The following is a 25,474-nucleotide window of genomic DNA, read 5'->3' on the forward strand; positions in this document are numbered from 1 at the left end:
TGAGGAGACTAATATGTCTGTCTGGCAGATTCTGTGGATTCGTGGCTCGGAGAAATTCTCATAACGGCCCAGGACAGATGGAGAAGAAGATGAAAAGGAAAGAACTCCGATCAGAGAAGACGTCCCCTGTGAGTCACCTGATATAACTGCACTGTAATGTATATGGTGTATACAACCTGTGTGGAGCTGCTTCCACCTGTATATGACTGTATGAGGTGATAGTGATCTGTGTACAGTGGATCTTATTCAGTAGCAGCGGTGGTGTTAGTCAGTATGTGGTGGTAATATTTGTTACTTGTTATCTGGTTCTGTGTTTTATTGGTCTCAGTATACTGGTTCTGGTCAGTAACAATATGGTGGTGATGGTTGTGGTGTGGCGTTAATATTTGCCCCTTGTATACTTGTATTATTGGCAATATTGGTCTCAGTATACAGTAAAAGTATGGCTGTAATATATATGGTGATAATATTTTCTCTTCCTATATGCTGGTGTTATTGGTAATATCTGTCTTGGAGTGTGTATATATATATATATATATATATATATATATATTTACATACACACACATACACCTACCAGTAGCATCACTTGGTCGTGAAAGGGGGGGGGGGGCCCAAGTTGACCTCTCGCACCGGGGCCCAGGAGACATTAGCTACGCCCCTGGCTGACATATAAGGAATCCAACAGTGGCACTTAACTGTGGCTCTGTCACTGGCACTCTATGGGGCTCTGCTGTCAGTTACTGAAGGGATCTGTGGCTGGAATTCTATGGGGCTCTGCTGTCAGTTACTGAAGGGATCTGTCACTGGCGCTCTATGGGGCTCTGCTGTCAGTTACTGAAGAGATCTGTCACTGGTGCTCTATGGGGCTCTGCTGTCAGTTACTGAAGGGATCTGTCACTGGCGCTCTATGGGGCTCTGCTGTCAGTTACTGAAGGGATCTGTCACTGGCGCTCTATGGGGCTCTGCTGTCAGTTACTGAAGGAATCTGTGGCTGGCGCTCTATGGGGCTCTGCTGTCAGTTACTGAAGAGATCTGTGGCTGGCGCTCTATGGGGCATTGCTGTCAGTTACTGAAGAGATCTGTCACTGGCGTCCTATGGGGCTCTGCTGTCAGTTACTGAAGGGATCTGACACTGGCGCTCTATGGGGCTCTGCTGTCAGTTACTGAAGGGATCTGTGGCTGGAATTCTATGGGGCTCTGCTGTCAGTTACTGAAGGAATCTGTCACTGGCGCTCTATGGGGCTCTGCTGTCAGTTACTGAAGAGATCTGTCACTGGTGCTCTATGGGGCTCTGCTGTCAGTTACTGAAGGGATCTGTCACTGGCGCTCTATGGGGCTCTGCTGTCAGTTACTGAAGGGATCTGTCACTGGCGCTCTATGGGGCTCCGCTGTCAGTTACTGAAGGGATCTGTCACTGGCGTTTTATGGGGCTCTGCTGTCAGTTACTGAAGGGATCTGTCACTGGCGGTCTATGGGGCTCTGCTGTCAGTTACTGAAGGGATCTGTCACTGGCGCTCTATGGGCCTCAGCTGTCAGTTACTGAAGGGATCTGTGGCTGGAATTCTATGGGACTCTGCTGTCAGTTACTGAAGGGATCTGTCACTGGAGCTCTATGGGGTTTTGCTGTCAGTTACTGAAGGGATCTGTCACTGGCGCTCTATGGGGCTCTGCTGTCAGTTACTGAAGGGATCTGTCACTGGCGCTCTATGGGGCTCTTCTGTCAGTTACTGAAGGGATCTGTCACTGGCGTTCTATGGGGCTCTGCTGTCAGTTACTGAAGGGATTTGTCACTGGCGCTCTATGGGCCTCAGCTGTCAGTTACTGAAGGGATCTGTGGCTGGAATTCTATGGGACTCTGCTGTCAGTTACTGAAGGGATCTGTCACTGGCGCTCTATGGGGCTCTGCTGTCAGTTACTGAAGGGATCTGTCACTGGCGTTCTATGGGGCTCTGCTGTCAGTTACTGAAGGGATCTGTGACTGTTATTTTATGGGATTCTATGGGCCTCTGTTGTCAGTTAATGTGGGGATCTGTGGCCGGAATTCTATGGGATTCTATGGGGCTCTGCTGTCAGTTAATGAAGGGATCTGTGACTGTTATTCTATGGGATTCTATGGGCCTCTGTTGTCAGTTAATGGCGGGATCTGTGGCTGGCATGCTATGAGGATCGCGTGGCTGGCACCCTAGGGGGGCTCTGTGGCCGGTACTGCATAGACCCTCTGTGTTCTCAGGAAGGTGGACATATCCGGAGCAGCCTATAACGTCTTAGATCACTTACGTTGTTCATTATATTATTGTGTAACACCATGCTCCCACACGCCGTCTTCGAGGTGGATAACACAATGTAGTCTTTGTCAATTGTGGCCGTGCACTGAGGGTCTTCAAAGGATATTTGTTCAGGACTTTGCAGATTACAGACCTGAGGGATACAAAAGTGACGCAATGATACATCCATAACAAACGCTTACAAAGTGCTCCATACACTGGGTTCTATAATACAACCATCACCCTACCAGCAGCTGATACCTGCCCTGTAACATATCCTCAGTAGCGTCCACATGCCGGAACTGCTTAGATGGTTCCGGAATGGAACAGTGGATGTGTGCACAAAGGTGCGATGATAGGTGGAGCCCTACAAAGCAATGTCCTTGTATAGAAGAATGCTGTAGGAGGTGCCTCCATATAACATGCAATTCCCAACAGTGGGGTGCAGATGCCCAAAATATGAGATTCTTTAGCTTATGTGTTCTGTTCCAAACGGTTACTAGAGTTTTAGTGATGGGAAACCTCCCTTAGCCATTGCATTGCCTGTATAGAAACACAGTATTAGGCTATGTTCACATGCTGTACAAATAAATATTGTTTAACACTACCTACGGCCAGAATTAATGGAACGGACGTTGTTTGTACAGCGTGTGAACATAGCCTAAGCCTATGAAAAGAACTGAAGTTCTTTTATGAATGTATTGAGCAATGGCCGTTGTTTCTTACGGCTGTCGAAATAATGATCATGTCAATTATTTCCACCTGCTGTCCATAGACTTCAATGCAGTTTTCATTTAAAACAACGGCCATTGTTTTGAGTGCTAAATAACGGCTATCGTTTATACGCTGTGTGAACATAGGCTTAGGCCATGTTCACACAACGTAAATTGTGTATTAAGTGCGGCTGTTGTTGCAACAACGGCTGTGATTAATACACAACTTACGTTGCATAGAAGTCTGGGGGAATCCCGGCCAGAGTGTATACACATAGTTCATGCTCCGGCCGGGATCCCTAGCGGACTGGCATGTCAGTTTTGTGTGGCCACTATTCATTGAATAGCGGCCACTCAAGCGTGACAGGTCCGGACGCACTTTCGATTGTCTGGTATGGTAAATTGGGATGCAATTTTGTTGTCCTGGAACATCCTTAAGGCCCTATTCCACGGGTCGTTTAGAGGAGCAATATCGTTCGTATTCGGCCGATATCGACCGCTACGAACGATATTCGTCCCGTGGAATAGAGTGCAACGATCAGCCGACATCGTTCATGTCGGCTGATCGTTGCAGTCGCTTGTTTTTCAACATGTTGAAAAACAAGCGACTGATATAGCAGCGATCTGCTGCCGTCGCTCCGTTGAATAGGAGCATCGGCAGCAGGCGCTGCTGTATCCTATGGGCTGCCCAGACGATCAGCGATCCCCCGGGCAGCCCCCCCAGCAGCTCCCCGCCGCCCCTCCCGCACTCACCCGCTCGCTGACGCCGCGTTGAATAGCGGCGGCAGCGAGCGGGGAACGAGGAGCAAACGAGCGCTAATAGCGCTCGTTTGCTCCTCCAAACGACTCGTGGAATAGGGGCATTACCGTCATGACTTCCTTTCTCATTGAGACGATCAGCTGATCTTCATTGCACAGTTTGTGGATGGTAGATTCCAGCATTTTCTTGCACTCGTCCTCTGGTTGCAGAGTTGTTACTGGTTTTATATCCTCTTCAACTATAAAGTAAATGAAAGTAAATGACTCATGAAGCAGCATTGTATTCTATAGGATTATTATTATTATTATATTGGATAAATTACATTCCTTGCGTCCATTAATATGTGGTCCCTGTACCTAACCAACAATGATGTCACTTGCTGCTGTATCCCATGTTATATAGATATATAGCAGAGTGGATTGGGACCCCCATGGTGCTGAGGACCAGTTGTGATCCCTAATGAAACCACTACCCATTAGACCATATAGCAGACTTTAAAGGGGAACTCCGGATAAGAAAAACTTGTTTTCTTTTAAAAGTACATTAAAGGTTATATAGATGTGTCTATACAATGTATTACTGTATCTGTACAGTTCTGCCACACTGGTAGCTGATAGAAATCCAGCAAGTGAAAAAAAATGGCCCCTGTGCCAAATCACATTGTCTCCTGCTGCTATCCCCCACTAGGAGACAAATCTTCCATGCCTTTGTTTCAAATTGTGTGTGTTTGCTGATGATGTATACAGGGGGCAGGGCGTGATCTCACAGGAGGCTTGGCTGGATCCCCCAATCCCCTGACTGATTCACCATCTCTGACCAGCCAGAAGCAGCTGCTGCACTAATTTTACTGATTGTAGTGGGTGGGGGCTGTGATGATCACATGAGGGAAAGCATTGCATTCTGGGAAATGCCAAACCAGGAAGAACATAAACACAAAACAGAGCAACCCCCCAACAAATGGATTTTTGGTGGTTTCAAAACTGGGATAGACAGGTAAGTAATGCGTTATGCTTCTGCAGAAGTTTCATTTTTTTTTTTTACCTTTTTTAACCTTTTTAACCTCTACCTTTTTTAACCTCTTCACACACACCGCACTGCAGCAGATTTTCTGCTGCGGATCCGCAGCAAATTTGATCTAAATAACTGAACACAGCATCAAATCTGCACCATCAAATCTGCCGCAGATCTGCTGCGGATCCTGTACGTGTAAACGCACCCTAAAGGGGAAGATTAAAAAATCTCAAGTCTCTCAGTACTTATCAGCTGCTGTATGTCCTGCAGGAACTGATGTATTCTTTCCTGTCTAGAGAGCAGAACAGGTTTTCTATGGGGATTTGCTGCTCCTCTGGACAGTTCCTGACGTGGACAGAGGTGGCAGCAGAGAGCACTGTATCAGACTGGAAAGTATACACCACTTCCTGCAGGGCATGCAGCAGCTGATAAGTACTGAAAAACTTCTTTAAAAGTAGTAAATAAAAAATCTCTGTTCTTTTAACAGAAGTAAATTACTACCCCTTACTCTTTAACCTCTCCTTAGGCTGACACAATTGCAGGAATTGATCGCTGTGCTGGCCTCATGTTAAGGATGCATTGTCATGTGTAATAAATGGTAAAATCCAAAGTCTTGTCCTTACCACAAGACATGGGAAGAGTCACAGACTCGGCATCATGGACGTGTATATATGATATACTCTTCAGACCGCCACCGATTTTAGATCTTGCCAGGCTGATCAGTTCATCTTTGGTTTCTGGTAGAATGTCGGCCTTTGTCTCAAAGGGACCGAGTGTAACAATACCGGAGGACTAGAGGAAAGAGGGAGACGTTACAGATAAAGTGTTAGACGTATTTATTCTCGTCATGTTGGATCCAATAATCGATGTGATTGTCAAGTTGGTAGGAAAAAGCTAGAATAAGGGCCCTATTACACGGGACGATAATCGTGTGAAAAATCGTTATATAGCTTAAATTTAATAATCGTTCTGTGTAATTGCAGGCAACGATTAAAAAATCAATCATCGTTAGTCGTTAATCGTTAAAAATCGCTCCGTGTTATAGTAGCCTTAAGGCCCCATTCCACGGAACGATTATCGGCCGATAATTGTCCCAGGGAATAGAAGGCAACGATCAGCCGACATCGTTCATGTCGGCTGATCGTTGCAGTCGTTTGTTTTTCAAAATGTTGAAAAACAAACGACTCATACAGCAACGATCTGCTGCCGTCGCTCCTTGGAATAGGAGCGGCGGCAGCAGACGCTGCTATATGCTATGGGCTGCCTGGATGATCTAGCGATCACCCGGGCAGCCCCCCCGCACTTCCCCCCGAGCCTTACCGGATTTACCCGCTCAGTCTCTGGAGTGACAGGCCGCTCAGCCAATCACTGGATGAGACATGACAGCACCGTGGCCAGTGATTGGCTCAGCAGCCTGTCACTTCAAAGACCAGTGTGGGAGCTTCAACGGCTGCGGTGGCGGAGAGTGGGCAAAAGCGAGAAGAACACCAGGGAACGTGGACTGGTATGTATATAGTTTATTATATTTTCTGCACAGTCATCAGCCATCGGCCGTGCATTACTATTGCATGAGCGATGTGCAGTCAGCGGACGATGATTTATAGGCAGGAACATAGGAGACAATCATTGGCTGATTGTTGTCTTTATGACAAGGAGCGATAATCTGCAGAATTGGCCTGATTTAGAGTTCCTTCACACCTACCGTATCGCAGTAGAAAATCCGCAGCAGATCCGCAGCGGATTTAACTAAATGAATGAACACAGCACTAAATCCGCACTTACAAATCTGCTGCGGATCCGCAGCGGATTTGACAGTGCGTATTTAATGCTGTGTTCATTCATTTATTTAAATCCGCAGCGGATTTTCTGCTGCGATGCGGTAGGTGTGAAGGCACCCTTAGCCAGAATTGGCCTGTAATAGGGCCCTATGGTGTTCTCCCCCGGATGCAATAAAGACGACGACTACCCCTTTAAAGGCGGCATCTACAGCTTACCATTATTCCCATGACTTCCAAGCCATGAACTTGCCAGTTGTAGCCCTCCTCGCTCTTCAGGTATAACATGGGCGGATTGGTACAGGGACCATTGGGGATGACCACATTTACATTTATTACCTTGTGACTGGAAAGCAACAAAAAGGCTATTTATTATATGTTATTGCCCCAAAATGAAGCAACTACACGTAAGTCATTATGCTATACTGGTGCCCTATGCTATACTGGTGTCCTATGCTATACTGGTTTCCAACGCTATACTGGTGCCCTATGCTTTACTGGTGCCCTATGCTTTACTGGTGCCTTATGCTATACTGGTGCCCTATGCTATACCGGTGCAGTATGCTACTAGTGTCCTATGCTATACTGGTGTCCTATGCTATACTGGTTTCCAACGCTATACTGGTGCCCTATGCTTTACTGGTGCCCTATGCTTTACTGGTGCCCTATGCTATACTGGTGCCCTATGCTATACCGGTGCAGTATGCTACTAGTGTCCTATGCTATACTGGTGTCCTATGCTATACTGGTGCCCTAAGCTATACTGGTGCACTAAGCTATACTGGTGCCCTATGCTATACTGGTGCACTATGCTATACTGGTGCCCTAAGCTATACTGGTGACATAAGCTATACTGGTGCCCTATGCTATACTGGTGTCCTATGCTATACTGGTGCCCTAAGCTATACTGGTGCACTAAGCTATACTGGTGCCCTATGCTATACTGGTGCACTATGCTATACTGGTGCCCTAAGCTATACTGGTGACATAAGCTATACTGGTGCCCTATGCTATACTGGTGCACTAAATTACACTGGTGCCATATGCTATACTGGTGCACTAAACTACACTGTTGCCCTATGCTATACTGGTGCCATATGCTATACTGATGCCCTATGTTATACTAAACAGGTGTCAAACCTGCAAGGCTTCAGATGCTCCAAACTACAATTCTCATCAAGGCAAAGCTTTAGCTTCAGCTGTCCAAGCATGATGGGAATTGTAGTTTTGCAACGGCTGGAGGACCGCAGTATGACCCCCCTGCTATACTATGGATCTCTATGCTAACAGTATAAAGAAAGCCTATGTGTAATACCTCATTTCTCCTGTGGAGGCACTGCAGTGGGATCTCATACTTGCTGCTTTATGACCCCTCCCCCCCCCCCCCATATTGCTGACAGTCCCTACATTGGGACACCTTGTGATCTTTTCTTTTCTTTTTTAAATAAACTTGCGGACCACCCCTTTAATTCGGGAGACATTCTGCGCAGCTCTACCTTATGTAACCAGAAGTCTTTGCGGTGTACCTTGGATGAGGGGGTTGGTGGGTGACATGTATGATGTAAGCATTCCGTACAGGTTGGGTGTTCGGCACAGCAAGCGTCTTTACTTCCTCGGCAGGATATACCGCTTGGAGAATGTTACTGGCATGGAAGTTATCCTGCAGCACACACGTCTCTGGTCCAGTTTTATCTATAAGAATTTTAAAAAAAAGGATTTGTAATAATTTTAACCAATTCAAGAAGAAAAGAAAAATCCTACAGGATGTGCATGCGTTCCCTACAGCGCCACTACAGGAAGGAGGAAGCATTACAGGGAAATCAATGAGCCCTCCTTGTATCATAGAGATGTGCTGAGTCCTCCAGAATGACGGACTCTCTTAGCAGCTGATCTACGCTGTGCTCAAAAGAGGGGGTTCTTAATTGGGAAACTTTTGGGACTTTTTTATGCTTTCAAATAAAAAAGAGGTCCAAAAGTTGCCCCCATTGTATTGGCAGATCTCTGCCAGTGCTTCTATGGAAATGAAATGGCTGAAGAGTGGAGAAGCAATTACTTTTTTAAACCATCAAAAACTATCCAAGTTTGTGAGTTAGCAACAGGTTTGGCATCCTAGAAAGTTCTACAAAGTCCTCTATGTGATGCTTTTCTCAACAATTAGTGTACCACAAACCAAACAGACTGGGGGAGATTTATCAAACATGCCATAAAGTGAAACTGGCTCAGTTACCCCTAGCAACCAATCAGATTCCACCTTTCATTCCTCACAGACTCTTTGGAAAATGAAAGGTGGAATCTGATTGGTTGCTAGGGGCAACTGAGCCAGTTTCACTTTACACCATGTTTGATAAATCTCCCCCACTGTGTCTAAAAGTGACAAAAAACCCAACATGCGCTGCCTTTTTACAACCTAAGGCCCCGTTCACACACTGTTCACATGCTTTGTATTCTACAATTATTAACATTGAAGTCTATGGAAACAACAGCTGTGGGTTCACACAATGTATAAAATATTACAATAATAATTACTTTGCGGACATTATGGCGCAAACAGCGGCCGTTATTTTAAATTCGCACGTAGTAATGGATCTTTTAATTAAAGACACCCAAAACAGACATTTTTGACTTTGAGGTTGAATAATGTTACAACGGCCGTTCCTGCAACGGCAGCAGTTGGAACAGGCTAAACCACGACTGTTCTTTTGTACTCAAAAAACGCCAATAAAAACGATAGCGTCTAGATGTAAGCTGGAGGTTAATGGAAGTTTATAATGTCTTTTGCACACATGGGGGGAGATTTATAAATATAATCAGATTCTACCTTTCATTTTCCAAAGACTCTGTGAGGAAAGAAAAATGGAATCTGATTGGTTTCTAGGGGCAACTGAGCCAGTCCTACTTTCTACCAATTTGATAAATCTCCCTCATGGTGTTTTTTTTGGGGTGGCGTTTTTCTCTCCTCTGTCATTTTTGAGGCTCTTTGGGAGGTTTTCAAAACGCAGCATGCTGACGGATGTGGCGTTTTTTGGAAAACGGGCGTTTTTTCTACCATAGACTTCAATGGGATGGTTCTGGTTGTCTCAAAAACACCATTGCTGTCTGTATGGCATTTTTTTTGCCACCTTTTGTGGTCCAACAACTAGATTATGTGATGGCAGAGGGATAAAAGTTCTGCACTCAAAAAGGTCTAAACCCCAAAAAAGATCAGTCAAAAAAATTCATTGGAAATTTTTCCGCCGAGGTCATGTGATCCTTGTTCCTTCTCCTGGACCAAACCCACGTTCTACGTGTTCATATAGCATTTCCATGTATATCACCTACATATAGTTTACTGCTTGTCAGTACCAGGTGTGTGTTGTAATAGTAATAATATTACTTCTCACCCTTCTTCAGATCCAGAAATATTTTCTTTGGATTTTTCAGTTCGGCAAAAAAGGTCACTTCCAGGTAATTCGCCTTTGCCCACTCAAGAAGCTCCTCGCTATTTCCTGGCAGATTTTCCTGAGAAACATTCCATTTTGCCACCACCTCTGGCATAGGAATATTAAAGAGTGCGGAGTGCTGACATAAAGGAATAGAGATACAGTTAATTGATTTGTTTTATAATAAAAGAACTATAAAGAACACTATCTAATGATAAAGAGATGCAATATAACTATACAGTATAGAGCAGCTATAGGCGTCGCTCTCTCCTATTTCCCATATTCCCATAAAATCCATTGTGGTATCCCACCACAGGTGTTTTTATCTCTCTTGTGCACCTCTCAAAAAGCTTCCTCTTTCAGGTTTAAAAGTGGTGATGAAGTAGTCTGAAGTTTCACCACTAGCTGTCAGTATTTTACTGTATATGTCTATGTGTTGCACAGCTGTAGTCAGTACTGGGTTAATGCTTAAGGTGTACCATGTGTTATTATTGACCAATAGGAGGTGCTCTCTACTTCTAACCTATCTTTTTTCTCCTTTCTTATGCACACACTCCCCACCACTCACAGGTAGGCATGAGGAGGCCCCGGTAGGAGGAGTTACATGGTGGTGGAAGTGCAGTTCAGTTTTTACCAGATTCTCAGAGAGGGAAGATGCAAAAAAAGTTGTTCCTGCAGTAGCTAAGCCAGGGCCTGGCTGATGCCAGCTCCCCTGTCAGAGACAAGCAAAGGGTAGTCTAGTCTAGACACCCAAGTGTATAGATGCAGCTAGAGACAACTAGTTCTTTCAGTACTTCTACTATATCCACTATGCAGTGCTAAGCACTTTAAAGGGAGAGGAGCCAAGGAACACCCTAACCCACACCGAGAACACATCTACAAAGAGCAGGGAAGTATCCTGAATGCAAGGGGAACTAGCCTGGATAGGACAAAGTTACTGCAAAGAAGGTCTATGTATCCTATATCTCAGAGCAGGTAACTGGGACACCCCCAGACACTTATCTATGCCCAGATAGCCACAGCTGGCGCTTGCAGTACCCTGACAGGATGGGTAGCTCGACACTGTAGGGCAGAAGGTGGCCAGACCAAAGTCTAAACACAACTACAAGTAAACTTCTCACTATAAAGTATATCTTCAAGCTCCGGCAGAGAACACAGCTACATGGAGTTGGGGCTCCTCTGACAAACTGCTCTCCTCTACTCTTCAAGAACCGCTACAACTACCTCTCTTCCTTACTCTTCTTCTCAAGCACCTCCTTAAGCACAACAAGTTCAAGCGGTAACAGTCTGTGTCAAACATTTTTATATACTGCAAAAGTGTATTGCATTGTTGAAGAACTTGACAGTATTTTTTTTACAGCACTGGGACTCTGTCAGATTTTATATGCACCAGCACCCAATACACACAAAGCACACACCATTATTTTTCCCCTTTCTGTGGGTGGCATTACCGATAGTCCAGGTGGGTCAGTTGCCACTTAGGACTACCATGACAAGCGCCCAAGGGATCCACACAAACCCAGCAGGTTACCGACCATTTGGGAAACACAGCCAGTGACACAAACAAGCAGGTACCAACATCACACCTGTATGGTGGACAAGCACTGGCGTCACGGCAGTAACATCTTTGGCTGAGCTGTCACAACCACCTGTCATAACATCACCCAGTGGACCACCACACTATTCTATATTAAATTGCTCTAATACACACATGCAGAAAGATGCAGTTTATTCTTTCTAGTCTTTACAACATTATTGATGAGGCTTATACTTACAGTCAGAATGACTGGATGGGTAACGGCACTGCCGGAGAGAACTAAGACGACTGTAGTGTTTGTATTCAGAATAATCACAGGAGGCTTCTCTGGAGTCTCCTCATCCGGACTGTCTCTGGAGATCTCCAGGTTCAGGAGCATAAAAGACTGAAAAGGCTGAAAAAAGAAAATGTAATGCACATAGAATATTTTTGCATCAAATGGTCACTGTTGCTTCAATCAACTTTCCCTCATGTGATAATCAATATGTTTCTTAACATACAGTATTTGTAAATCATTTAATTTACCAAAATGCTGGAAATTCTTGGCCACTAGTTTTCTGCTTTGTCTGTAATCTGCTGTCCACTGCTTGTTGTCAGGGAAAATCTGTCCTTAGTAACTGCTAAATCAGGACAGATTACAGGAAAAAATGTGCTATGTGCAGTAACGAGAGAAGGAGACTGACAAAGCCTTGACTGTGTACCACAATTTGTGAGCCTGTCTGCTTGCTGAAGATCTAAACTAGTCCTCAAAGGTAAATCAAGGCTCTCCTTTCATCTTTCACTACCCATAAAGCTTAGGGCAGTTGTCACTTGTGCTCATACTAGTGTACCTACTGTTGTATGTCCATAGTGCTGCAGTGTCATCTCCCGTGCCCCCTTCCTCTAGCCTTTCAGTAGCAACAGCATTGGTTCAGTGCTTACTGTAACCCTACCTTGCTGTCATTCTGCTGTTTCCTTTCTGCTTACATAGCACCTTGCAAACCTAGTGCATCAGTAACTTCTTCTCTCCCGCCTATCATCCATATGTGTAAATCATCTCTCAGCACAGTGCCAGCCTATTCAGTCCACGGCCTAGCAGAGAGGAGTATGTACTGTGACTAGTCAGAGAGGTCAGGGAAAGAAAGTCCTATATGTTCACTGCTGAAAAACTGCCCAGCTCTGGTCCTGTCCCCTGACATGGAGGGAAATAGCTGTGCATGGAGGGGAGAGCACTAACATCACCTTGTCACCACTCTGTAGGGTCAATCTAACAAGACAATACAGGAATTTGTTTCAAACTTTTCAAATGACAGGTACAGTTTACATTTTAAAGGAGAAATCCAAGCAAATGTAAAACAGGGAGGGCAGAGGGTAGTGCAAACATATTAGTAAAGCGATAGCTACTTGTCCTGCTCTCTCCCCCCCCTCCCCCCTTCTGAGATGGCTGATGGCTGAAGTCCCCGACTGGCTTTATCTGCAACATTGTAGCTTTTTTGTAATGCTGCTGGGAGGGATAATCTGAGGTCAAGTTGCTAATAAACTCACTGTGATTAATTCTCCTAGCATTACAAAGAAGATACAAAGTTGCAGATAAAGCCTGCCAGGGATTTGTTTACATCAGCTGTCTCAGAAGGGAGGGGAGAGGATGGGGAGACAGAGAGAAAGGATCACACACAGATTTTTGTGTTTTCAGCAGAAAGAAGCAGCTCAGAACTGGGGGAAGGAGACTGAATAGATAATAACGAGTATGGAAAGAATTGTTAGTCTCGCCATAGGCAGCAACATATGAAACGTTATCTTTGAGTGTAATACTCCTTTAAGTATCACTTCCTTATTATGTTTCTAAAGTTTTCTATTGGAAAACTCTCAAGTCTTCCAGTACTTATCAGCTGATGTATGCCCTGCATGAAGTGGTGTATTCTTTCTGACACAGTGCTCTCTGCTGCCACCTCTGTCCATGTCAGGAACTGTCCAGAGCAGTAGCAAATCCCCATAGAAAACCTCTCCTGCTCTGGACAGTTCCTGACATGGACAGAGGTGGCAGCAGAGAGCCCTGTGTCAGACTGTAAATAATACCACTTCTTGCAGGGCACACAGCAGCTAATAAGTACTGGAAGACTGGAGATTTTTTTTTTAAATAGAAGTAAATTACAAATCTCTGGCACTTTATGACACCAGTTGAGTTGAATTTCCGCTGGAGTATCCCTTTAAATCTATAAAATTGGACTTACTAGTAAAGTCCCTGTCACACATCCTCCTGTCCATCTGTAGTTGTGTCAGATGCTTCCTGTGTCCTTCCCCCCATGTTCCTGGCGCTCCATCTGCTGTGACTGATACAGTATACTTATGACAGTCTTTCTATAAAGCTGGGATGGGGAAACTTTGGGAATTGTGGAATGATGCCAGGCATGATGGGAGTTGTAGTTTTGCATCAGCAGGAGGGCTGAAGGTTCCCTATCCCTGCCATAAAGAAATGGCAACATTCTTTGCGTTCTAAATTTGGATCAGTAAAAGCTCCGGGGGGTCGGGGTGTTGCGAGCCTCATAAGGATGAGGATTTATACGTTTGTGCCTATACCCTCCCCCGTTTCGGGCCTCTCCCAAGTTGCAGCCAAAACATTTGTTTCCACTTAACATTACAAAATAGGAAAGTGATCGGCTCGGTACACAAGTCGGGTGAAAGTCCAAAGAAATCTTACTTCTCCCGGACTGCAGAGACCCCATGGGGCTTTCCCACCATATACAAAGGAGGGAGTTTTGTCGCTGGAATGACCCAGAGATTTGCATCCCGTAACGCCACAGTGTCGCCCAGAGTGATGCCGCCTGGTGATTCGACTCATTTTCTAATTTTATCCAGTGAATTTTCAGACATTGTTTCCCCTGAACTGAATTAGGACTGAAGCTTAAGCTGCATTTCCAGTAATTCTTCTCCCAGCCAAGAATGGCCTCTCACCCCCACCCAATACTGGATACCCTTTGCACTATATACTGTGTAGGCCTCATGTAAACACAAAGGGAAACTGAGAGGAATAAAGGCCTTGAAAATCTCCAGAGCAACAAAGAACGCTGTATCTAAGCCATATAGTGACCATAAATACAACTGCAGTGCCTAAATATAGTGTCCAAATAGTATCCCAATGCGGTGTCCACATAATACCACTATGTAGTGTCCAATATTGTCACATACTGCTATAATAATGTAGAGATAGTCCCATAATGCATTGTACAGATAGGACCGTCATAGATAGTACAGACAGTCCCATAATGCATTGTACAGATAGGACCATCATAGATAGTACAGACAGTCCCGTAATGCATTGTACAGATAGGACCATCATAGATAGTACAGATAGTCCCATAATGCATTGTACAGATAGGACCATCATAGATAGTACAGAAAGGACCATCATAGATAGTACAGACAGTCCCATAAAGCATTGTACAGATAGGACCATCATAGATAGTACAGATAGGACCATCATAGATAGTACAGATAGTCCCATAATGCATTGTACAGATAGGACCATCATAGATAGTACAGACAGTCCCATAATGCATTGTACAGATAGGACTATCATAAATAGTACAGATAGGACCATAATGCATTGTACAGATAGGACCATCAAAGATAGTACAGACAGTCCCATAATGCATTGTAAAGATAGGACTATCATAAATAGTACAGATAGGACCATTATGCATTGTACAGATAGGACCATCTGTGTGAAGCCCATATACTTTTGGAGGGACAGTCCCTACTTTTGTGCCAAGTCCCTCTGTCCCTCTTTGTCCCTTACATGTCCCTCTTTTTGTCCTAGGAGTTAGACTTGCATTAATAAACTTTTTATTTTTCTCTAGAAAGCGTCTTGCTACTGTGGCAAATGTTGGATGCTAAAATGTGTTATATACAGATGAATCATGTGACATTATGGCCCCTTTCCATTGTGCGGTCCATGTCACCTATATGACAGTGGGTCCCTGCCAATGTGGACAGTTACTGAAACGCGTTAGAAATCCTGTCCGCAGTTGTGGGTGCGTAATTACAGACAGGGTTACTGATGTGTGAGTGGGACCTAAGGATGCATCACACATACAGAATCTGCTGCAGATTTACAGACATCAATGTAACTTATGTGGCGGCTTTACATGGAACGATTTATCGTTCGAATTTGCACAATAACGATCGAATTCGAACAATAATCGTACGTGTAAAGGCAGCGAACGATCAAGCGACGAGCGACAAATCATTCATTTTGATCTTTGAACAAGTTCTCAAATCGGCGTTGATCGTTCACAAAAAATTCGCAGATCGTTCCGTGTAAACAGTCTTTCAACGATTTCCCCTATGTGTGAGATAGGCTTAAGCGATCGCAAAACGATCGCATAACATTTTTTCCGTACGATGTATCGTTCCGTCTAAACGCTGATCGTTATAAAAAAAACATTGGTCATCCAAAATCGTTAATCGTGTGATCGGGCGAATTATTGCTCCGTGTAAAACCACCATAATTGTAAGCATCAATCTGGAGGCATCCTTAAAGGGGTACTCCAGCAGGGGGTCACTTTTTGCTGAGGTGGCTGAGGAAAAAGACGTCCACTCACCTTCCCGTTGACGTGACGTCTCAGGTCCGCTCAGCCAGTCAGTGAAGGAGGCGGGATCCGTTTCAAGTTAGCTCAGATCCCGCCTCCTTCACTGACTGGCTGAGCGGACCTGAGACGTCACGTCTCGGGCCCGCGTCAGACCCTAGGAAGCGACCAGGAACCAGGCACCAGAGCGCTGCGATGCGGGACCCGCCGCTGGAACCGTGGAGGTGAGTGGACGTCTTTTCCCCCAGTCACCTCAGCGAAAAAGTGCCCACCTGCTGGAGTACCCCTTTAAATGAAAAAATGTAAAAAAATTTCCTAAAGTGAACCACAGGTGTCCCTCTTTGGCCGTCCAATAGGTTGGGAGGTATGCAGTATATACCAGTCACAGACACCCCATACCAGTATATACCAGCCAGAGACACTCCATAACAGTATATACCAGTCACAGACACTCCATAACAGTATATACCAGTCACAGACATCCCATAACAGTGTATACCAGCCACAGATACCCCATAACAGTGTATACCAGACGCAGATACCCCATAACAGTATATACCAGCCACAGACACCCCATAACAGTATATACCAGCCACAGACACCCCATAACAGTATATACCAGTCACAGACACTCCATAACAGTATATACCAGCCACAGACACCCCATAACAGTATATACCAGCCACAGACACCCCATAACAGTATACACCAGCCACAGACACTCCATAACAGTATATACCAGCCAGAGACACTCCATAACAGTATATACCAGTCACAGACACTCCATAACAGTATATACCAGCCACAGATACCCCATAACAGTGTATACCAGACGCAGATACCCCATAACAGTATATACCAGTCACAGACACCCCATAACAGTGTATACCAGCCACAGACACCCCATAACAGTATATACCAGCCACAGACACCCCATAACAGTATATACCAGTCACAGACACTCCATAACAGTATATACCAGCCACAGACACCCCATAACAGTATATAGCAGCCACAGACACCTTATAACAGTATACACCAGCCACAGATACCCCATAACAGTGTAAACCAGTCACAGACACCCCATAACAGTATATACCTACCAGTCACAGACACCCCATAACAGTATATACCAGCCACAGACACCCCATAACAGTGTATACCAGTCACAGACACCCCATACCAGTGTATACCAGCCAGAGACACCCCATCATAGTGTATACCAGCCACAGACACACCACAACAGTATATACCAGCCACAGATACCCCATAACAGTATATACCAGCCACAGATACCCCATAACAGTATATACCAGCCACAGACACAGTGTAATGCAGACATTTCCTTTTTCTGTATATACTCACCATCTCTTCAGTAAAATAAACATTTAGCACATAAACTTCTTGGCTTGAGAACTTTCCTACGCAGCCCTTTGTGGTAAGGGAATGCGTGGCCACAACTTCTGAGGCCTTACTGCCGCTGTCATCCATCTGGGCATCGTACATGGGCACCGGAACTGGAAGAAAACCAGATATAGACTATGTAAGAGATTAAACTACTAGATGTAACCAAAAGCAGACACTAAACTCATCATTCACTGGAAAGACTAGAGTGACTCTTCACTGAAGGATCAGGTTATGATGCTCAAACAAGTCTATGTTGATAAGAGGGGGGAAAGAGTTAGGGCCCTATTACACTGGCCGATTATCGTGCGAAAAATCGTTATATCGTTCAAATTTAAACGATAATCGCTCTGTGCAATTGCAGGCAACAATCGAAAAATCGTTCATATGTTGTTGATCGTTGATTTAGATCTGAACCTAAAATTATTTTTAATCTTTCGCTGTAATTCCACATCCATTCGCAAAAAGTTCCGCATTTTTTTCACTAATCTTTCAGTGTAATTGCACATTGTCCATTGTTTTACTGGGATCAGAAGGAGTAAACGATCATAGTAACGATTGCAATAACGATCATAGTAACGATCCTAACTAACGACCAATTGTTCAGTGTAATATGGTGAACAATTTCAGGTTAACGATAAACAATCTCGTTTGCGGTCATTTATCGTTAGTCGTTAAAATTCGCTCTGTGTAATAGGACCCTTACTTGCAATGTGAGTCTGAGGCATAGAGAAATGCTGCTCTCCAAAGTTCTGAATTTACACTACTTAGTACTGCTCTACAATGTCCTCCATGTTTCTGAGGGTATGCTATAGAGATATAGGGCAGCAGGACCCACTGCAGTGTATAGAAAACATCAGAGAGGTTGCGCTGTGAAGTGGCAAATGCTATATACAAGTTATGAAATGGCTAGAACTAGTGCTACTCCTCATGTGCACATACAAACAGCTTATCCTGGATTGGTCGGTTAAAAGACTAGTGAACATTTATGAATATGGTAGTATCTTTAGTAGTTTCAGAATGTGGTAACTATCTTTGGGACCCATCAGATGACATTGGTGGGTGCCAGTAAGCTGGGACTGCCACCGACTAGGGATGGTCCGAACCTGCCGAGGTTCGGGTTTGTACGAACCCGAACTCTCGGCAATGATTCCCCCTGTTTGCCCGCTCCGTGGAGAGGGTGGATACAGCGGGAGGACCGTCTGGAAAACTGGGATACAGCCATAGCCATAGGCTGTATCCCAGTTTTCCAGGCGGTCCTCCCGCTGTATCCACCCGCTGCACGGAGCGGCCAGACAGCGGGAATCTGGTTCCAAGCGTTCGGGTTCATACGAACCTGAACCTCAGCAGGTTCGGATCATCCTTACCACCGACCACTTAAATCAGTTATTGGGAAGCTTTGCCCCTCCGGCTATTGCAAAACTGCAATTCCCATCATGCCTCAACAGCTAAAGCTTTGGCTTTGGTTGTCCAGCAATTATTGGAATTGTTTGTTTTATGACAGTTGAAGGACTGAAGGTCTCCCATCTCTGCTTTAAATAAAGATGACCCCATCAAAGTCAATGGAATTTCCAATTTAGGGAAACAAAGTGAAAATTGCAGAGCGCTGTCAGCCTTCTATTCTAACCATGACTTGGGTTCTCAGTTCCAACGCCATTGGCACAGCTCTCAATCTCGTGTCACAAAATTATTCCACCTGGAATGTCTATTTTCATTGGGTATATACAACAAATTATAGTAGAACAGCACCGGCTGGAACAGTAGAGCAATAGTAGAGTGCATGCCTCACCAAATGGGATCAGTGTGTAAATGCCATAATATAATAAAACATACAATACCCTTCAATCATGTTCCTGGGCAATGGCGCTCAAGTGAGTCAAACGCTGAACTGTGGGTTGTCCCTGCATGTGTCATACTATACGGCCATAGCCCATCATACAGATCGGCCGGCGAATGCGCAGGATATAGCCCAAAAGTGGCGGGCGCCATCTTTAAGATAGGAAAGGACTGGAGTAAGTGCCAATACTAAGAATCCGTGTCGGGACAGATGTAATATATGACTAACCCACAAATGCCGAAATCCTGGGGATACAATCCCTAATCGGCATGATGATGAAGGTCATGGGGATAGTTAATCCCTACTTGAATGTTTAGTATAAAGGGCAAGATTCGGGTTGACACGTAGTACAGTGTCATGCCATAGAGAACATTGGGCATTATATCGCACAGGTCAAGGCGGACTAAGCCGCATGAAAACTAGAGCGACATATTGTCGTTACCCTGTACACATCACTGTACAACCTCATGGATTCTGCGGTGTATCTACCAACAGGAGCATTGCACTAGTGAGGACAGCGGCAATGAGTTCACCGACTGACAGGCAAGTCCTATTGTGTCACTCGACAGCAGGTGGGACCATGTTAGGGAGCCGGAGTTCCCCCTCTGCGTCACCACGTGTTCTTCAGTCAGACGCAAAGTAAAAATAGCATCCTGCCCTCTGGATGTGTGGGCAACTTCCTGCTAACTGGGGTGAGGATGGACACACGGAAGCCCCATACAGGATTAATAGGAGGTCTAATTAATGACGAGGCTTGCATCCAGACCCTGGAGGGGGTCACAGACCAGAGTCGTCACTATTGTGCACCGCTTCCTGCCGGCACAAAAAAACAACCCTTATCTGGATGCACCAGACTGGCTCCTTACACAACCTCCCTGCCCACTGCCATTGGGTATTATTGGAAGACTTGCAGCACGAGGCTACACTGACTCAGCATGCCATGCCTCCATTCTCGTAAATTGTATTTAGAGTTTCCCTCTAAATCTTCCTTTTACTTTCCTGACACGGCGGTCATTGTCAAAGTGGAGGGTGAAAGCTAGAAAGGCTGCAAGGTGGCACGGCTGGTCCTCCCTGCGTCACCCTCAGGCCAGCTGGCACCACATTATGTCATTATCAGATATAGCCTTGCAGGCGGGTGCCTGGACAGAGGCGCTCGCTGGATCAGATAGGGAAGAAAATGCAAAAAAAGGGAAGTTCTCTGGAAGCAAAAATAAATACAGTCACCCCTCCCCCCGCCATGACGCGTCTCAGTGTCTCCCCAGAGCCAAGAACCAATCAGCAAAACAACTCCAAGAATGGAGATCTCGCCCGGGTTCAGTCTGAGGTATCGCAACACGACTCGAGGAAAGCAATAGAAGGGTACAAGTGAAACCGTGTGACTCAATGTCACGTTATATATAATAGTGGAAATCGTGAGCCTTAAAGGGAACGATGAGGTCCAACTTGTAGCACGTCCACTAACGCTAACATGGAGGACTGTACTCATGTCTGAGAGTTCATTGACATGTTTCTGTTGTACTGATATTCATGAGTTTGCCTCCCCCGTCTCTTTGCTGGTAGCAGCCATCTTTTTTTCACTACCTGTGCTTCTGTATTCTGTGCACTGTGTATAGGCAAGCTATTATCCCTTTCACCCATTTGCCATTTCTTTTTTGCCAGTGGTGGGAGGGGGTGTATAGACTTGTCTGCAGCAGGTAGTGAGCATGCTCAGCCATTGCTCTACACTATAAAGCAATGGCTGAGCATACTCACTACCTGCTGCAAACAAGTGTATGGGAGATATAAAAGAGGCCAATGGTGCTTACTTGCTGTGGTGGTGGGATCACTAGAATAAAAGATAGCTGTCCCCATACTGTATTTGCCAGAAGAAGCTATAGGGAGTAATGGCTGAGCATGCTCACTACCTGCTTCAGACAAGTCTAAGGGCCCTATTCCACCGGACGATTATCGTTCAGATTATTGTTAAATCATTCGAATCTAAACAATAATCGTTCGGTTTAAATGCAGTTAACGATTAACGAGCGAACAAGAAATCGGTGATCGCTTTATAACACCTGGACCTATTTTTATCGTTGCTCGTTTGCAAAACGTTCGCAAATAGTTCGCATTGAATAAGACGTTGTTTGGTCGTTTGCAGTAGATGCGAACGCAATAGCGAAGAAATAGCGGGAAAAAAACTATCACAAATACGATCATAAGTAACGATTATCGTTCCATGGAAATGAGTGAACGTTTTCAGGTCTTTCGCAATAGCGGTCGCTTGAGATCGTTAATCGTTAATGATTATGCGAACGTTAATTGTCCGGTGGAATAGGGCCCTAAGGGATATATGGAAAGTACCAATTGTCTTGGCTTGTATGATTAGTGGTGGTCCAACTTCTGGGATCCATGATGATCACTAGAAGCAGCAGTACATGGCAGGCTTAGGGCCCTATTCCACCGGACGATTATCGTTCAGATTATCGTTAAATCGTTCGAATCTAAACGATAATCGTTCGGTTGAAATGCAGTAACGATTAACGACCGAACGAGAAATCGTTGATCGCTTTATAAGACCTGGACCTATTTTTATCGTTGCTCGTTCGCAAAACGTTCGCAAATCATTCGCATTGAATAAGACATCGTTCGGTCGTTCGCAATAGATACGAACGCAATAGCGAAGAAATGCGGAAGAAGAAACGATCGCAATTACGATCATAAGTAACGATTATCGTTCCATGGAAATGAGTGAACGTTTTCAGGTCTTTCGCAATAGCGGTCGTTTGAGATCGTTAATCGTTAACGATTATGATAACGATAATCGTCCGGTGGAATAGGGCCCTTAGGGTACTTTGCATTTTTCTCAAGACAGCCATATACATAAGATAGCTGTCGGACAATAGCTGTCTCCTAATTCGCATTGACAGAGGAAAGCTCAGCCAAGTGTTACTGTGTTCACAATGGAAAAAGTGGGGGTAAATTGCTTCCAGACGCATCTGACAGCAGCTTATCTCCCCAAGAACTAAAGGATCGGGTAATCAAAATTTCACATGCCTGATCCTTCTTTCCCCAATATAATTTGTCAGGGAAGAGTCTTAAGGCTTGTGGGGCCTTAATAATAATAATAATAATAATAATAATAATAATTTTAGTTGTATAGCGCCTTATTGACATAATGGGGGAGATTTATCAAACATGGTGTAAAGTGAAACTGGCTCAGTTGCCCCTAGCAACCAATCAGATTCCACCTTTCATTCCTCACAGACTCTTTAAAAAATGAAAGGTGGAATCTGATTGGTTGTTAGGGGCAACCGAGCCAGTTTCACTTTACACCATGTTTGATAAATCTCCCCCAATGTATATATTAAGCTTAAAGGGGATATCCGCATTTAGAAAACGTCCAAAAACAGCGCCTCCCTTGTCCTTGGCAGCTCGGTTTCATTAAAGTGAATGGAGTAGAGATGTTACCCCACACTTAATCTGAGGACAGGTATGACGCTGTTTTTGGAGGAAAGGAGCTACATTTTTCTAAACCTGGATAATTACTTTAAGAATAACCTCAAAGGAGGTCTTAAGGTGCCTATTGACTGAGGTGCCTGACTGTAGTCAAAAACAATATACATGACAGGGGTCGGCTTGTTGCTATTGTTCTGAAGGAAAGCTAGTCCTTGCGGTTGCCTGGTCTCAGGAGACAGAACATTTTATGACATCCTGCTCCTCTATAGATAGCCCAAAGGCTCCTATAAACAGCAAACGGCCTTCTGGTCATACGTCAATGGCGGAAAACCAGAACGGTTTCGGTCTTACAGCCAGTGCCTAGCAGATGTGAATTTGCGCCGCAGTGTGTCCCAATTTCTCCCTTTATATGTAATTTATACAAACCACACACACTTTATACAATGTACATTTGGGGAGAAAACTAGCAAATTTTGGCATGGTGAAAATCCTGTTGATAATTCTCTGTCTTTCTGATGTAAAGGACTCAGGAACTGTGAGCGCTGACCGTCTCCTCCAGAGCTGCGAGCGCAAACTCCCAATCCTCAGAGCTGAGCAAGAAACAGGATGGAAGAGCACTTCAACCCCCAATAAATGTTAACAGGATGGAGCCAGGCAGACGGACAGACGCGGCGCTTGGAACAAGTTTCTCGGGGCTGTAAACTCCTCTTGTGGCGGCTTCCTATAGGACACAGGCTTTATACTAGATTATATTAATATATCTTATAGGTAGTTTTATGCTTACATGGGCCCCAATGCAAAATCTACCCCAGGACCTCCTAGCATTTATCATTTATACAGGTGCAGGTGGTTTGGCCACCCTCTATAGCATGGGTCTCCAAACTGCGGCCCTCCAGCTGTTGCGAAACCACAACTCCCATCATGCCTGAACAGCTAAAGCTTTGGATTTGGCTGTCTAGGCATGATGGGAAATGTAGTTTTGCAACAGCTGGAGGGCCGCAGTTTGGAGACCCATGCTCTATAGCTATACTCCATAGTAAGTAAAAGAGTAGTCTTTACAGTGACCCACTATGTAACTTTCTATTGTGCTGGGTTGTAGTGAAGTGAATGGGACGGCTTTCCTTCCTCACATCTGCTGGAGAGCTCACAGACCATACATTGACATGATCTGATTAATTACAGCAGAATTAAAGCTGCGTTGGCTCCAGCATGTCGCTCCCTCCTCCATATCCTCTATCAGTCACATAGCCGCAGCGTACGGCGCTCCTGTCTAATGATGTCAGATTCCCTTCTTATAACACAGATGGAATTGGTTTGTCCTTAGACATGCGGACTATTTCCATGCTATTGCATTTGATTGAGTTGCAATTCTGCACACAGCCTGTGGACATAGGTGGCGCTGTTTCTGGAAGAATGCAGATACGATTTTTTATGCGTTTGAGATTCTGTTGGTGTAGTGATGGGTTAAACCCGATTGTTGTCCATCTGAGAATGAATGCAACTTATTACTACACATTTAAGGAACCTCATTAAGCCTACAGCTTCCCTGATCCCTACCCCTATACCCATGCACGCCCAGCACTGATCCCATTCCATACATGTGAATGCTCAGACCCTATTCCCCTTCATACCCATGTACGCCCAGCACTGATCCCCCACATACACATGCATGCTCAGACCCTATTCCCCTTCATACACATGGATGCTCATCCCCGATCCACCTCCATACACATGCACGTTCAGCCCTGATCCCCCACATACACATGCACGTTCAGCCCTGATCCCCCACATACACATGCACGTTCAGCCCTGATCCCCCACATACACATGCACGTTCAGCCCTGATCCCCCACATACACATGCACGTTCAGCCCTGATCCCCCACATACACATGCACGTTCAGCCCTGATCCCCCATATACACATGCATGTTCAGCCCTGATCCCCCACATACACATGCACGTTCAGCCCTGATCCCCCACATACACATGCATGTTCAGACTTGATCCTCCACATACATGTACATGCTCAGTCCTGATCCTCCACATACATGTACATGCTCAGTCCTGATCCCCCACATACACATGCATGCTCACACTTGATCCCCCATATATGTGCCTGCTCAGCCCCAACCCCCTCCATACATGTGCCTTCTCAGCCGCGATCCCCCCATACACATGCATGCTCAGCTTTGAATTAGTATACGTGAGAAAGCCCCCCTCTTTGCTGACCTGAGTTCTGAGCTTCTATGACTTATGATCTGAATTGCTGGAGAATCACATGGCCTAAATCATATGCTGCCAGATCTCTAAGTGTAAGAAGTTGTGCAACCATCTTATTCCTCATGCACATCTATTATAAAACTCATGTGACTGCAGTTTCCACTATAGCCGCTGTCCGCTGCAAATGTGCCATGACTTACATAGGGGACTAATAGTAAACGTAGGAGACAGCACTTCTTGTGAAAAAACATGATTTTTTTTTTTTATTCAAATCAGACGCAATGTTTCGGCTGGTACTTCAGCCTTTCTCAGGCCGAAACGTTGCGTCTGACGTGAATAAAAAAATCACGTTTTTTCACAAGAAGTGTTGTCTCCTACGTTTCCTATTGGATTGAAGCCGAACGGAAGGGTCCTGTGCGGTGAGACGTGCACCCCATCTAAACATTCTTGATTTTTTCCAGTGCTGTCCCAGTTTGATTTTTTTTTACATAGGGGACTGTCAGAGGTGTCTTGCAGTGCCCCCTTCCCCC

General features: G+C 45.0%; 1 protein-coding gene across 1 annotated transcript in view; it reads right to left on the bottom strand.

The window, feature by feature from the left end:
• The window catches only part of ENG (endoglin), a 45,708-nt gene that overhangs the window by 15,895 nt on the left and 4,339 nt on the right, over positions 1 to 25,474 (bottom strand). The window contains exons 2-9 of the mRNA XM_069986553.1: positions 17,413 to 17,564; positions 11,721 to 11,876; positions 9,907 to 10,084; positions 8,053 to 8,218; positions 6,746 to 6,872; positions 5,375 to 5,543; positions 3,848 to 3,978; positions 2,281 to 2,421 (exon numbers count right to left, since the gene is read on the bottom strand). Of these exons, the coding sequence (XP_069842654.1) occupies positions 2,281 to 2,421; positions 3,848 to 3,978; positions 5,375 to 5,543; positions 6,746 to 6,872; positions 8,053 to 8,218; positions 9,907 to 10,084; positions 11,721 to 11,876; positions 17,413 to 17,564 (1,220 nt within the window). The remainder of the gene's footprint in view (positions 1 to 2,280; positions 2,422 to 3,847; positions 3,979 to 5,374; positions 5,544 to 6,745; positions 6,873 to 8,052; positions 8,219 to 9,906; positions 10,085 to 11,720; positions 11,877 to 17,412; positions 17,565 to 25,474) is intronic.

The sequence above is a fragment of the Dendropsophus ebraccatus genome, chromosome 10 (genome assembly GCF_027789765.1).
Source record: "Dendropsophus ebraccatus isolate aDenEbr1 chromosome 10, aDenEbr1.pat, whole genome shotgun sequence".
Lineage (NCBI taxonomy): Eukaryota > Metazoa > Chordata > Amphibia > Anura > Hylidae > Dendropsophus > Dendropsophus ebraccatus.